We start from the raw sequence: 15,974 nt of genomic DNA on the forward strand, positions 1-15,974 counted from the left end.
ATGCAGCCACATATCGCTACTCTAGCGGCCGCATACAGCCACATATCGCTACTCTAGCGGCCTCATATCGCTCCTCTAGCGGCCTCATACAGCCACATATCGCTACTCTAGCGGCCTCATATCGCTCCTCTAGCGGCCTCAAACGTAACTGGACAAAATGAGAGACTGTTTCTGGTTTTGTTTTTCTTTCGTATTCTTTTTATATAGAAAATATCATTTTGTAATTTGTAACACCTTTTTTTTCCAGTGACATCAACATAACCTCTCCATTTAAACACAATATCAGAAGCCAGAAGAAAGAAAAAAATCACATTTATCTGTTTGACATAAATCTTATTTTTAGGCACAGAGCCAGAAGAGCGTAAAGCATTTTGGTCGTTATGATAATAATAATATAATACATTATTAATAAATATACATCTATGTTAAAATCCATCCAATCAAAACATACGACACAAATTAAAGGTTCAGTCAATGATTCTTGTGTCATCATTCACACATCCACCACACACACACACACGCACGCACACGCACACGCACACGCACACACGCACACGCACATGCACGCACGCACGCACGCACGCACGCACGCACGCACACGCACACACGCACACACACACACACACACACACACACACACACGAATATGCAAACTACTGTAACTTTTGGTGACAATAATTATTTTGAGGGACATCGAGAACAGCGCCACCTTGCAGGTTTACATATACAGTACTGTAGTTCCTAGGGGTGTAACCGTACTGTAGACCATACCGTACATGGGTTATGTTGCCCCCTGCCAGGCCACATGCAGCCCCCCAATCACGGCCAAGCTACACCGGGCATGTGTGCGTTTGACGTAAGCGCACTGCTCGCACAAAATATGCGCGCGAAATGCCCCGGCTACACCAGATCTTTGGCGTGCGGCAGATTTGTGCGGGTATCTGTGCGTCTGGTATCATTGACATATATTGGTCCTATCCAAACGCACTGTACGCGCGCAGTAAACGCATACGCACGCGCGCACAATTGCCTGGTGTAGCTTGGCCGTTACACTTAATTCGACCCGCAGGTTAATATCAGATTACTGACAAAAACAAATGATTCCGGCTGTTACAATTCCAAACATAATGACCCGCTTTAAGGACTTCAGTCGAGATATGTATAGCTTTAATGACTCGTAGGAATGTTATTGTCTTATTTTATGTCAAATGTATCTGTATTTAGTTCATAAAGTTAACATAACTACAACTAAATGCATTTGAAATTATATAAAAAGGTTACTTTTCAGGATTCCTTAATTCAAAAATAGCAAAAAAAACAAAAAAAGACATTATTTCAATTCAAATGTAGCAAATAATAGCCGATCTACAAGCTCAAAATGCGACTTTATACTTTTGTACAAAAGCTTGTACTTTTTTATCCATAATAATAAATGTTTCCCTTAAATAAACGATGTGCATTTCACACAGGGTTGATTCATTTTCTAAATAGTTACTGTATCGATTTTAAATCATCGTATCGTATCGTATCGTAGCATAGCGTAGCATAGCGTATGGTATGGTATCGTAATCATTGAACCAAATCGTCCATGTATCGTTCCGTCAGCCACGTATCGTAAATGCGTATCGTCACAATGTATCGTTACACCCCTAGTAGTTGCTTTTGAAATGCAATCACAATAAAGTCCCTTTTCGTTGAAAGCAGTAAAAGTCAAAACTAGCATTTCTGTTTAACACACACGCCTTAATATTGATCATCATCATCATCATCACACTACTCCAAAGAAAAGAAAACAATCACAAGTTAACAGCAAGCCCAGTGGGGTTTTTTTTTTTCACATTACAAAACAGAAAAGTGTGGTGATCATGGCTATAGAAACACAGGTATTTTTCTTTTTTATTGCATCATTGCACACCAATAACACCGATTTAAACGACCTCCTTAAAAACATTCATGTCTACAAAACTTGTGTTTGGATTCGTCTCACTCGTCACACTAGACTACCTGATTAGGAAAGTTAACGTTTTTTGTATTTTTTTTTTTGTATCACGTATTAATTATGGCAGAAGTAGAAGACACTTATATATCTACGGACCCAAGCAGCAAGCGGAATGTGGACTAATCATCGTGACTCTGTAAAGAAGGCAGTATCTGGACTTGACTTGATTCATGCAACGATTCACATAGAAAATGTACATTGTTTTGGAGTTCAACTGCATTTTTAATTCATTGTTAAGTTCAACTTCATTCTAATTAATTGTTAAGTTCAACTTCATTCTAATTAATTGTTAAGTCAACTGCATTTTTAATTCGTTGTTAAGTTCAACTTCATTCTAATTAATTGTTAAGTCAACTGCATTTTTAATTCATTGTTAAGTTCAACTTCATTCTAATTAATTGTTAAGTCAACTGCATTTTTAATTAATTGTTAAGTTCAACTTCATTCTAATTAAGTGTTAAGTCAACTGCATTTTTAATTCATTGTTAAGTTCAACTTCATTCTAATTAATTGTGAAGTCAACTTCATTATAATTAATTGTGAAGTTCAACTTAATTCTAATTAATTGTGAAGTCCAACTTTATTCTAATTAATTGTTAAGTTCAACTTAATTCTAATTAATTGTTAAGTCAACTTCATTCTAATTAATTATTAAGTCAACTTCATTCTAATTAATTGTTAAGTTCAACTTCATTCTAATTAATTGTTAAGTCAACTTCATTCTAATTCATTGTTAAGTTCAACTTCATTCTAATTAATTGTTAAGTTCAACTTCATTCTAATTAATTGTTAAGTTCAACTTCATTCTAATTAATTGTTAAGTTCAACTTCATTCTAATTATGTTAAGTCAACTGAATTTTTAATTCATTGTTAAGTTCAACTTCATTCTAATTCATTGTTAAGTCAACTTCATTCTAATCAATTAAGTTCAACTTCATTCTAATTAATTGTTAAGTTCAACTTAATTCTAATTAATTGTTAAGTTCAACTTCATTCTAATGAATCGTTAAGTTCAACTTCATTCTAATTAATTGTTAAGTTCAACTTCATTCTAATTAATTGTTAAGTCAACTTCATTCTAATTAATTGTTAAGTCAACTTCATTCTAATTAATTATTGTTAAGTCCAACTTCATTCTAATTAATTGTTAAGTCAACTTCATTCTAATTAATTGTTAAGTTCAACTTCATTCTAATTCATTGTTAAGTTCAACTTCATTCTAATTAATTGTTAAGTTCAACTTCATTCTAATTCATTGTTAAGTTCAACTTCATTCTAATTAATTGTTAAGTTCAACTTCATTCTAATTAATTGTTAATTTCAACTTCATTCTAATTAATTGTAAAGTTCAACGTAATTCTAATTAATTGTTAAGTCAACTGCATTTTTAATTCATTGTTAAGTTCAACTTCATTCTAATTCATTGTTAAGTCAACTTCATTCTAATTAATGAAGTTCAACTTCATTCTAATTAATTGTTAAGTTCAACTTCATTCTAATTAATTGTTAAGTTCAACTTCATTCTAATTAATTGTTAAGTCAACTTCATTCTAATTAATTGTTAAGTCAACTTCATTCTAATTAATTGTTAAGTCCAACTTCATTCTAATTAATTAAGTTCAACTTCATTCTAATTAATTGTTACGTTCAACTGCACTCACACACACTATTATAGTTTAGTTTGTCTTCTAAATACAGTGGCGAGACAACCCGCCCCACATAACTCCCGAGGCCTCATACACACACACACACACACACAGAATGCACGTTCTGCGTTCTGTCTGCGTTTGATGCAGGCCGCCTCAATGCTTTTCCAACGGGAGTCACATGGTTTGGCCAAACATTGTTGTTCGATGGGTGTGTTCTGAGGCATCATACACACATATCAAAACGGACATTCTGTGTTTCCGTCTGTGTTTCATGGCCGCCTCAATGCTTTTCCAATGGAAGTCACGTGGTTCGACCAAACACGTGTTTGATGGGGGGAGGGGGGGCGATCAAACACAAGTGTTAGTTTGATATGTGTGTATGAGGCCACACGGACTGCTCTGAAGGTTTCGTTGCCTGTTTTTTGCACGCAGAGATCTGCCCACGCAGAGATCTGCCCACGCAGAGATCTGCCCACGCAGACATCTGCCCACGCAGACATCTGCCCACGCAGACATCTGCCCACGCAGACATCTGCCCACGCAGACATCTCCCCATGCAGACATCTGGCCACGCAGACATCTGTCCACGCAGACATCTGCCCACGCAGACATCTGCCCACGCAGACATCTGCCCACGCAGACATCTGTCCACGCAGACATCTGCCCATGCAGTCATCTGGCCATGCAGTCATCTGGCCACGCAGACATCTGCCCATGCAGTCATCTGGCCACGCAGACATCTGCCCATGCAGTCATCTGGCCACGCAGACATCTGCCCATGCAGTCATCTGCCCACGCAGACATCTGCCCATGCAGTCATCTGCCCACGCAGACATCTGCCCACGCAGACATCTGCCCACGCAGAAAATCTCCCCATGCAGAAAATCTCCCTGAAACGGTATCTGTCCATGAAAAATATGGCCTATTTATTATTATTATTATTATTATTATTATTAACGTCAACACAGATCAAAGACCCATAAATCCACACAAGTCTCACAGAAACAGTAAACAGGTATATACAGTACAGGTACAGTGTATGTACAGTCACAAAAAACACAACCGGAGAAATAGAATAGAATCTTCTTCTAGTTTTTTCTTTTTAGTTTTTTAAATACTTAATAGTATCAGTGCAATCAGAAGGTGGTATATTTCAGAATAAAGGTCCTATGATAGTGGTATATATATATATATTTCAGAATAAAGGTCCTAGTATGATAGTCTGGCTCATGTGCTGTTCAAGTAGTTTATTTATACGAGGTTTATTTTGGGAACCTATTAGGAAGGACGGAGTACAACAACATGGTGTTTCCATGTGATCTATTTATATATTATAATGTGAGACATTTAAATCTAATGGAGAAATGTTGTTTTTTGCAGTAAAACGACATTCCATTGGTTCTATATTCTGAGCTGGTTTGAAATGAGTTGCCGTTTAGAAAGCGGCACTATGTAACTTTTTTAACGAATAAAATGTATTATTTGTAAGCATGTTAATACGATATAACTTTATACAGTCTTTTTTTATACATTTCTTTTGGTCTATTTACATGACCTTTGACACGATCCTTTGTTGTTTCTGGTTTGGCACAATTTTTCACCTGAAGGTCAATAAAATTAATTGTATTATTTATCCCCTGAGCAAGCAGATATAAGGCTCTATTAGCTCAATGGCTAAAAATGTCAGCACTTGCGCACGCAGGACAGACAGAGCCCCCGGGTTCGGTTCAAACCCGGGGGTTATAGAGGAAACTTGAGGAAAGTTACATAGTGCAGCCTTTTTTGTTCTGTTTCTTTTTTTCCTAAGTTGAATACACAGAATGGATTTCAATATCTGGTTTTAATGCTTCTGAATTTGTGCCGATCCCACGTGGGGAAAAAGTCTTTGTTGTACTTTCTTTTTTTTTTTTAGGTTCCATTTACACTGGCAGCCAAATCCAGCCGGAACCAGATCCGTGAACCACATCCAGATCGGAATCCCATTTGTCTAAATAAGTCACATGGACTCCTAAACACAAACTTCAACTCTGATTTCAGGAGATCCGTCTCAGTCTGAACGCAGTAAGCGCTACTTGCTTTGCGTTTACACTCATTTAGACGAACGGGATCGGGATTCCAATCTGGACCCTACTTACTGGCACAGATCTGATTCAGGCTGGATTTGGCTGACCAGTGTGAATGTGGCCTTTATAGTGTGCCGAAGGGTTATCCTAGGAGTAGGAAGGTGGTGGGAAGGTCGATGGTTTTCTCCTAGGAATACCCACCCTGGTCCAGAGTGTAGAGTAGGAGAGTAGCGACACGCTTTGACCTATTGGGGCTTTAGTTCCAAACATTGCTCCTATCTGGCTGGAACTATCCCATCGAGATAGAAGGAGCACTTCCTGCATTCCATTGTTTTACAATGGGAGTCAAACGCTACTGTCGCCACTCTCCTACTGGGTCACTCTGCCCTGGTCCGTAGCGATGGTCGGAACGGAACGGGTCGGAACGGGTTCTCTCCCCTTAGGAGTACCCGCCCTGGCCGTAGCTCTGGCCCGGCGCGGCCGGCTCCTGGACGTACTGCTCGGTTCTGTCCCAGTCCTGGACCCAGCCTCCGTTCAGCTGGCCCGTGGCGCCGTAGCTCTTGGCCCCGCCTCCTCCTCCCCCGGGCGCGGCCGCCACCACGGCGCCGTAGCCCTGCGTGATGTCGCCCGTCTCCTCCGCCAGCTCGTCCTCGTCGATGAAGCCGCACTTGTCGTCGGCGGTGTCCTCGGGGTCGGCCCACGGCTGCTTCTCGCCCGACGCGAAGATCCCGTAGAAGATCACGCCGCCGTAGTGCACCAGGGCGGCGATGAGGAACACGTACTGCCACTCCTCGCGGGTCTGACGGGGCGGAAAGGTCGGTTAGAAGAAAGGTCGGTTAGAAGAAAGGTCGGTTAGAAGAAACGTAGTTTAGAAGAAACGTAGTTTAGAAGAAACGTAGTTTAGAAGAAAGGTAGTTTAGAAGAAAAGTAGTTTAGAAGAAAGGTAGTTTAGAAGAAAGGTAGTTTAGAAGAAAGGTAGTTTAGAAGAAACGTAGGTTTAGAAGAAATGTAGGTTTAGAAGAAAGGTGGTTTAGAAGAAAGGTAGTTTAGAAGAAAGGTAGTTTAGAAGAAACGTAGGTTTAGAAGAAACGTAGGTTTAGAAGAAAGGTGGTTTAGAAGAAACGTAGGTTTAGAAGAAAGGTGGTTTAGAAGAAAGGTGGTTTAGAAGAAAGGTGGTTTAGAAGAAAGGTAGTTTAGAAGAAAGGTCGTTTAGAAGAAAGGTCGTTTAGAAGAAACGTAGGTTTAGAAGAAAGGTCGGTTAGAAGAAACGTAGTTTAGAAGAAAGGTCGGTTAGAAGAAAGGTCGTTTAGAAGAAAGGTAGTTTAGAAGAAAGGTCGTTTAGAAGAAACGTAGGTTTAGAAGAAAGGTCGGTTTAGAAGAAACGTAGTTTAGAAGAAAGGTCGTTTAGAAGAAACGTAGTTTAGAAGAAAGGTAGTTTAGAAGAAAGGTCGTTTAGAAGAAACGTAGTTTAGAAGAAAGGTCGTTTAGAAGAAACGTAGTTTAGAAGAAACGTAGGTTTAGAAGAAAGGTGGTTTAGAAGAAACGTAGTTTAGAAGAAAAGTGGTTTAGAAGAAAGGTAGTTTAGAAGGCGTTGAGAAGAGCAGGCGCACAGAAATACTCTTTATGTATTCACAATGTACAATGTAAGCATTTAGCAGATGCTCTTAATTGCAGAGCAAGAGTAAGCAAGAAGTAATACGTCAAAAAATCGGTACATTGAAATGACATCAACATGTGGCCCCCCCTTTTCCACCAAAATAACTTCTGCTTCTAGATTCTTGGGACCTTTTGTGCTTTCGCGGAACTGGCAGACATTGTTTTTTTTTTTTTTGTTCCAGTTCCAAACCAACTGTTTCCAATTTTCAGTGGAAACAGCCTAGCGTTCAACCCCGGAGGAAATGAGGCCTGAGAATAAAAGGACTTGCTTTGTTCTTGAAGCACTGAGAAAACTGTTCTTCCCCAAACTTGACTACGGTAGCGGTGGTCTCAAAAACACAAGGGAAACTTTGACAGGAAAAAGACTCGCTCACCGTATAGAAACTAGAAGCAAAACTCATTAGGCTGAGACTTTTTAGGCTGAGAATTTTTTTTTTCTTTTATTGTATCATGCTCATAAAGTTCTCTGTGCTCAAAGTGCAATTAAAAAAAGCAAACGTTTCGGTCCTATAAGACCTTCATATAGCACAGATGAAGGTCTTAAGACCTTAGGACTCCTTAAGACTCCTAAGACAGTAAAATGACTTGTTCTTGGTTATGAAGACAGTAAAATGACTTGTTCTTGGTTATGAAGACAGTAAAATGACTTGCCTTGTTCTTGGTCATGGCTCCCACTATGAGCGGACAGACCATTCCCGACAGCGTTCCGACTCCGTTGGAGATCCCCATGAGGATGCTGGCGTAGCGCGGAGCGATGTCCAGGTGGTTGACGTTGAATCCTAACACATGGGATCATTAGAATTATCATAATGTGTTTTTAAGCCTGTTAAAATAGCATAAAGAAGATTTTAAAACAAAATGTGAGACACCAGAGGAGTATAAATGATAGCCAATAGGCCTATGGTGGAATATGACATCAAGGCATTTAATAGCAGTTGAAGTAGTACGTTGCTATAACCCCCCCCCCCCCCCCCCCCCCCATCCCACTTGTCCCACACCAGAGATACTTCTGTCCCTCAAATGAACAGTTTGGATCTGGTCACCCTACGTAGGTATAACAACGTTTAGGTTACAACAGAACGGGTTAACTTAGGTTAACACATTTTTAAGCCCTCCAACGACCCCTTGCTGGGGGGTCCCTGGACCATTGGGGGGTCCCTGGACCATTGGGGGGTCCCCGGACCACTGCTCATGAAGACCCACCTGATATGGCGAAGCCGCTGAAACCCACCGCCAGAACCAGGAAGGAGATGGCCATGCCTTTACTGTGAGAGTATCCGACCACCAGGAGCAGAGTGGCCTCCATTCCAAACCCTGACAACAAGAACACATGATGAGTTAAACAACCTCCTCCATTCCAAACGACAAGAACATGTAATAATGAGTTTATCCGACCACCGCAGACCATGTTGTTATTAACCCATTCTGACCTGAGATCAGATTATAAAAAACGTCTTCTACATCCTGACAGTTTTCTGAAAAAAGCTATTTTTCTATGTCAGTCGTTCTTCGATTTAAAAAAAAATAGTAGACCTACAAGCTCGTAGTGCGCCACTACGGTGGCGGTGGCGCACTACGAGCTTGTAGGTCTGCTATTTTTAAATAGCTAAAGCATAACATAATGCTATAACACCAAAAGGGGTTCCCGCCGAAAATGGGTTAACTCATGATCTTATGACTCATATCTTCTGGCGTGGAGGAGGAGGACATGATGTTGTGGACTCACCTCCACAGTTCATGATCTTCCTGACGTTGGTGGTGGACATGATGTTGTGCTGGCGGAGGTAGTCGGCCAGCTGTCCGCCCAGAGGCACGATGATGGTCATCACCAGGTGAGGAAGAGCCGACACCATGCCGACCTGGAGAGACACGGAACACCACGATATGAACACCATCCATGCCCACCTGGGTGAGTTGAACACCATGATATGAACACCATCCATGCCCACCTGGGTGAGTTGAACACCATGATATGAACACCATCCATGCCCACCTGGGTGAGTTGGCACGTACCTCAATGTTTAGACGTGCGGTCACAGGGAGTTGCTATTGAACCACTAAAACACAGTCGCTTTATTCAACCAGCGCAAATCTGAGCTGGAATATAGAAAAAGGACTAAGGATGGAGCGCTGAGCCGCGGCCCAGGATGGCCTCGTTATCACTGTCATCAAACGGCCACATTTGAGCCCCATTCGTAGGCGAGAGGAAGCAGTCGTTTGAAATGGACGTGGATAAGATGTCTGTATGACCACCATGTTGAGACAGACAGACAGACAGACAGACAGACAGACAGACAGACAGACAGACAGACAGACAGACAGACAGACAGATTGAGACATTCCTTCCTGGTGGATTGATTGGTCGGTGTCTGGATCCCATCAACACCTCCCTGTGTGACCCCTGACCCCCTCAGAGAGGAGTGTGAGGAATGAATCACGCTGCGTTGACACCTTTAACGCCGGGCGCCGGGCGGGGGCGTGACAGCTTGTGATTGCTCTGAGACAAAGACGCCATGATGTCAGAATGTCACAGTCAGGGAGGCTCTCCGTCACACACAGAGACACAATGTCTTCTTTTCACTCTGGAGACGGACGTTTATGCAGGTTTACACAGGTGGGGGGGGTAGAAGATGTTTGAATATCTTATAATTAACGCACTGACTCTCTGTGTGCGCGTGCGTGCGTGCGTACTGCTGAAGTACTGCTAGCGCCCCCTGGCGGTAGTGGAGTTTAAGGCTCTCCTTCGTGCTCCAACACGGCCGGCGGACTATTTTAAGGCTGCCTTGAAAAGACACCTTATTTTTTTTTTCTCAGGCTGACAAATTAGTTTTAACCAACGTTTGACACGACGAACACGATTGGACCATCAACGCATGGCTGTGTTTAAGTGTGACTGATGACTGGGTTGAAACCTTGATGACCCTGATGTGATGAAGACCCTTTTTTTAACCCATTCTGGGCGGGAACCCCTTTTGGTGTTTTATAATTTAGCTATTGAAAAATTGTGAAAATGCTGCACAAATCTTTGAATATGTTATATTCTTTCAGAGCGAATGTTTTTAACTCAAATCTTTGCTTCTGAGGGGTTCCTGGAACAACATATTTTCAGATGGCATATTACATTATACTTCTTGGGGTCCTTGACATGAAATAGTTTGAGAACCACTGATACAGAAACATGAGGTATTTCAGAAAACTGTCATTTTATTTAGAATACTCAGGTCTTAATAGGTTAAGGTCGATGCACGTTTTGGTCATCATAATAATGCTGTTGCCTTGCTCAAAATAGATCTATATTTTTTTCATCAAAGACAGACGAGTGACTTGGATGTATTCTCTGTGCCAGTCACTCCAACACACACCGTGTGGGAGTCGAAGCACTTTGAAAGACACGTTTGGTATTTTATGGTAAATGGTTTGGCTGGTTGTTTTTGTCTGAAGGCTGTACAACACGGTGTTGATGTAAAGCCTTGTCAGGTTCATGACAGGCGCCGTATAAATCCAAGCTTATACTTTACTATTATTAGAGCCTTTGTCGCTCAGTAACTTTCCTTTTCCGTTGTAGCCCCTAAACTATGTAACGCACTCCCCTCCCACGTCAAATCGCCCCCCTCCATCGAGACTTTTAAATCTCGCCTAAAGACCCACCTCTATACCTTGGCTTTTAACCCTGCTTGAGTTCCTTCGGTCCTTGTATATGTTTGTCACAGTGAGACATATGTTTGTCTCACTGTGATGCTTTTCTGTTGTTTTTCTGTAATGTGTCTCAGTTGTTTTCACTGTTTGTACTTTGTTTTCTCGCTGTTGTTTTTCTGTGTGGTAGCTGTAGTGCATTTGTTTTTATTTTTCTCCTGTACAGCACTTTGTAAACTCTGAGTTTTGAAACGTGCTATATAAATAAAGTGGATTGGATTGGTGTTCAAACCAGGGCTTTAAATCAACACTGTGTACAGCAGTGGTTCCCAAACAAGGACCCCCACATTGAAACTAATCAGCCCCGCGGAGCCCCCATCAGAAAAGACATGCCAGGGACCCCCCATAAGAGAACCCATTTATTTCCAAGGATCCCCCAGTTTGACATGCATTTAGTCTACCCCAATCTAGTACAGACCCCATTTTCTGGCATTTCTATCTCTGGGACCCCCCCCCCCCCAATTTATTTATTGTAAAATCAAGGTTACAGAACCCATAAGGGTCCATTTGGTTCCAAACTATCATGTAGCTGGGGTGGGGACCCCCTGGAACTCCCTCAAGGACCCCTGGGGGTCCCCGGAGACTCTAAAAGATGGTGTCTGTCAATCGATGCAAATCAAGCTGGAGCTCCTTGTAATGAAACAGGGCTGAGAATCACCACGAGTCTGTAGCAGAGCAGTGAGATAGATTGTTTTTGCTGATTGTTTTGACCACGCTGAGTTCAAAGCCCAACGCCCTGTCTGTCTGTCTGTCTGTCTGTCTGTCTGTCTGTCTGTCTGTCTGTCTGTCTGTCTGTCTGTCTGTCTGTCTGTCTGTCTGTCTGTCTGTCTGTCTGTTCAAAACCCTGCGCCGGAATTAAAACCCGTCAACGTGATTCATTGGTCACAATTCTCTGGGGGTCAGAGTTCATACAGACACTGAGCATCTCTTCTCTGTGCATTCGATCTTTTCACAGATGGAGTTGTGTATTTTTACATGTTCATCAACATTATCATCCTTTTATCTTTTCTCTTTTTTTCTGATGTGTGGATGTGGCACTGATTGCACTGGAGCTGTTGGATAAAACTAACGCCCAGCTCCTCCCACTTCAACACCCAGCTCCTCCCACTTCAACACCCAGCCCCTCCCACTTCAACACCCAGCTCCTCCCACTTCAACACCCAGCCCCTCCCACTTCAACACACAGCTCCTCCCACTTCAACACCCAGCCCCTCCCACTTCAACACACAGCTCCTCCCACTTCAACACACAGCTCCTCCCACTTCAACACACAGCTCCTCCCACTTCTACACACAGCTCCTCCCACTTCAACGCCCAGCTCCTCCCACTTCTACACACACGTACCTTGCTGATCTCGAAGCCGAACACCTCTTCGAAGTAGGCCGGCTGGCTGATGAGCAGCAGGTAGAAGGTCCAGCTGCGGCAGAAGTTGGCCACGATGATGGCGTAGACGGGCATGGAGGTGAAGAACCTCCGCCAGGGCGTCTTGAACTTCTACCAGACAAACAGAACACACAACAACAACAGATGAATACTCCATTCATTGTCAATGAGGAATTTAACCCATTCTGACCTGAGATCAGATTCATACGAGGTTTTCCACTGGACACACACTGGCCTGATATTGACCCATTCTGACCTGAGATCAGATTCTAAAAATGTCAGTCGTTCTTTGATTTTTCAAAAATAGCAGACCTACAAGCTCGTAGCGCGCCACTCGGTGGTGCGCTGTGAGCTTGTAGATCTGCTATTTTTCAATAGCTAAAGCATGACATGATGCTAACACCAAAATGGGTTCCCGTTCAGAATGGGTTAACAAGAAATAAACGATTTTGCTCGTCTATACATATGACGTAAATTATTCATTCTTTGTCCATCCATCCATCCATCTCCAACCGCTTATCCGAAGTCGGGTCGCGGGGGCAACAGCTCCACCAGAGAGCTCCAGACTTCCCTCTCCTCCAGAGCAACATTATAGTGACTTCCTCCTGGGGGATCCCGAGATGTTCCAAGGCCAGTGAGTCCATGTGTTTCCTCCATCTGGTCCTTGGTCTGCCCCGGGGTCTCCTCCCAGTGGGACGTGGTCCTTGGTCTGCCCCGGGGTCTCCTCCCAGTGGGACGTGGTCCTTGGTCTGCCCCGGGGTCTCCTCCCAGTGGGACGTGGTCCTTGGTCTGCCCCGGGGGTCTCCTCCCAGTGGGACGTGGTCCTTGGTCTGCCCCGGGGGTCTCCTCCCAGTGGGACGTGGTCCTTGGTCTTCCCTGGGGGTCTCCTCCCAGTGGAGATATAATCCATCTGGTCCTTGGTCTGCCCCGGGGGTCTCCTCCCAGTGGGACGTGGTCCTTGGTCTGCCCCGGGGTCTCCTCCCAGTGGGACGTGGTCCTTGGTCTTCCCCCGGGGGTCTCCTCCCAGTGGGACGTGGTCCTTGGTCTTCCCCCGGGGGTCTCCTCCCAGTGGGACGTGGTCCTTGGTCTGCCCCGGGGTCTCCTCCCAGTGGGACGTGGTCCTTGGTCTGCCCCGGGGTCTCCTCCCAGTGGGACGTGGTCCTTGGTCTGCCCCGGGGGTCTCCTCCCAGTGGGACGTGGTCCTTGGTCTGCCCCGGGGTCTCCTCCCAGTGGGACGTGCCTCGAGGACCTCCCTATAGGGAGACGCCCGAGAGGCATCCTAACCAGATTGCCCCGAACCACCTCAGCTGGCTCCTTTCCAGGCGAAGAAGCAGCCGTTCTACTCGTTGTAAATGGCATTTCATGTTTGTGTAATCTACAGCTGAATATGGGAGGGGCCAGTGAAAACAACAAGGCTCCTCCCACAGCGGGATTAAGTACAAGTACTCACAACTTCCATGGCTCCCATCAGCAGGTTAAAGTATAAATACCGTAATGTCTCCCAGCATCTGGGCGCTCTCTCCGATGCTCTCCTCGATGTATCGCCGCTCCTCCTCCGTGATGGTGGGATGTTCTGCTGGGCTCTCATAGGACACCAGGACCCAGAACATGTACCACACGATGCCAAAGCAACCTGCATGTACACACACATACATTAAACATGTACAATGTACACACACATACATTAAACATGTACAATGGACATACACATACATTAAACATGTACAATGGACATACACATACATTAAACATGTACAATGTACATACACATACATTAAACATGTACAATGTACATACACATACATTAAACATGTACAATGTACATACACATACATTAAACATGTACAATGTACATACACATACATTAAACATGTACAATGTACATACACATACATTAAACATGTACAATGTACACACACATACATTAAACATGTACAATGTACACACACATACATTAAACATGTACCACAGCACCCCAAAACTACCTGTAACACATACTGTACATTAAACATACCAGATCACGCCAAAACTACATGTATGTACATACAAATACATACAGTACATGAATGAGGCTGTACTCGAACTAAGATGAGAGAACATATTACTCCAGTTTTCACTGCACTGGCTTCCGGTTGTTTTTAGGATTGATTTTAAATTTATTTTACTTGCTCTCAATGGTCTCGCACCTTCCTATACCTACCTGCCTAAATATGTCCCAAACCGCCCCCTAAGGTCTTCCACTGCTGGCCTGCTCACTTTGCCTAAAAAAATGGCAACAAAAAAATACGGGGAAGCAGCTTTTTGCTTCTAGGGGCCGTCGGCATGGAACAAACTCCCACTGTACCTTCGACAGGCAGCCTCTGTAGACATTTTTAAAGCTCAGCTCAAGACCCACTTCTACAACATTGCTTTTAATTGATCTTTTATCTTTTTTTGTTATTCATGTCCTCACTGTATTGCATTACTGCTTGTTTTTTAATGTTGTTGCCTTGCTTTTCTTTGTTTTCTCCATTGCTCTGTAAAGCACTTTGAGCTGCATTTCATGTCATGAAAGGTGCTATACAAATCAAGTTTTATTACTTGCGCAAGCAGAGCGCGCAAGTAATAATTTCGCACGGTCTCTTCATCGTGACAGCCGTCGTCGCGCCATTCGATGTGTATGCAAAAAAAAACAGCAAATCTGTGCCTGGTTTGCTGGGACCAGATTACACAAATGACCATATGTCTTACGTCATCATTTAGAGCTAGTCATACGTATACTATATACATAATCAGTAACAAATAAAATATCAAATTGTGCCTGATCTGCTGGGACCAGAGTATGTGGTGTGAATATGTATGACTAGCCCTCAATGATGACGTAAGAAATATGGTCATTTGTGTAATCTGGTCCCAGCAAACCAGGCACAGATTTGCTGTCTTTCTTATTATTATTAGTACTCACCATAGAGGTAGAAGACACAGGGCCAGCCGTGGTACTGAACCAGGAAGCCCGCCAGAGGCATGGCGATCACGGCGCCGGCGTAGGAACCACAGAAGGAGATGGTCGCCAGCCGGCTCCTCTCCAGAGGCGGGGCCCATTTACTCCAGATGCCGTGGCAGGCCGGGTACGTCACCCCCTGGTGGAGACATGGAGCATTACATTATTACAGGGCATACGTCGCCCCCTGGTGGAGACATGAGGCATTACATTATTACAGGGTACCTCGCCTCCTGGTGGAGACATGGAGCATTACATTATTACAGGGTACCTCGCCCCCTGTTGGAGACACCAGTAAGACGCGCAAACGCGGGAAGCGAACGCAGCTGAGACCCTGCAGATCATGTCTGTCTGTCTGTGTGTCTGTCCCGCTGTTACTGTATATGTGGACCTGGCCCCTTTTGTGCCCATATATGGATCTGAGTGATTGCTGATGCAACACACTCCATATTTGGATAGCGGGACAGACACACAGACAGACAGACAGACACACACACAGACAGACATGATCTGCTAGGTCTCATAGTAAGTGCTCACTGCGTTCGCAATC

The 15,974-nt window shown here is 43.6% G+C and overlaps 1 protein-coding gene across 1 annotated transcript in view; it reads right to left on the reverse strand.

Moving 5' to 3' along the window:
* Positions 1-6,151: 6,151 nt before the first annotated feature.
* The window catches only part of LOC308314670 (vesicular glutamate transporter 2.1-like), a gene marked incomplete at both ends in the record, with an annotated part of 21,015 nt that continues 11,192 nt past the window's right edge, over positions 6,152-15,974 (reverse strand). The window contains 7 exons of the mRNA XM_080762302.1: positions 6,152-6,511; positions 8,020-8,147; positions 8,572-8,682; positions 9,095-9,227; positions 12,406-12,555; positions 13,935-14,077; positions 15,389-15,563. Coding sequence (XP_080618428.1) covers positions 6,152-6,511; positions 8,020-8,147; positions 8,572-8,682; positions 9,095-9,227; positions 12,406-12,555; positions 13,935-14,077; positions 15,389-15,563 — 1,200 coding nt within the window. The remainder of the gene's footprint in view (positions 6,512-8,019; positions 8,148-8,571; positions 8,683-9,094; positions 9,228-12,405; positions 12,556-13,934; positions 14,078-15,388; positions 15,564-15,974) is intronic.

The sequence above is a fragment of the Protomyctophum bolini genome (genome assembly GCF_963924005.1).
Source record: "Protomyctophum bolini genome assembly, chromosome: 4".
NCBI lineage: Eukaryota > Metazoa > Chordata > Actinopteri > Myctophiformes > Myctophidae > Protomyctophum > Protomyctophum bolini.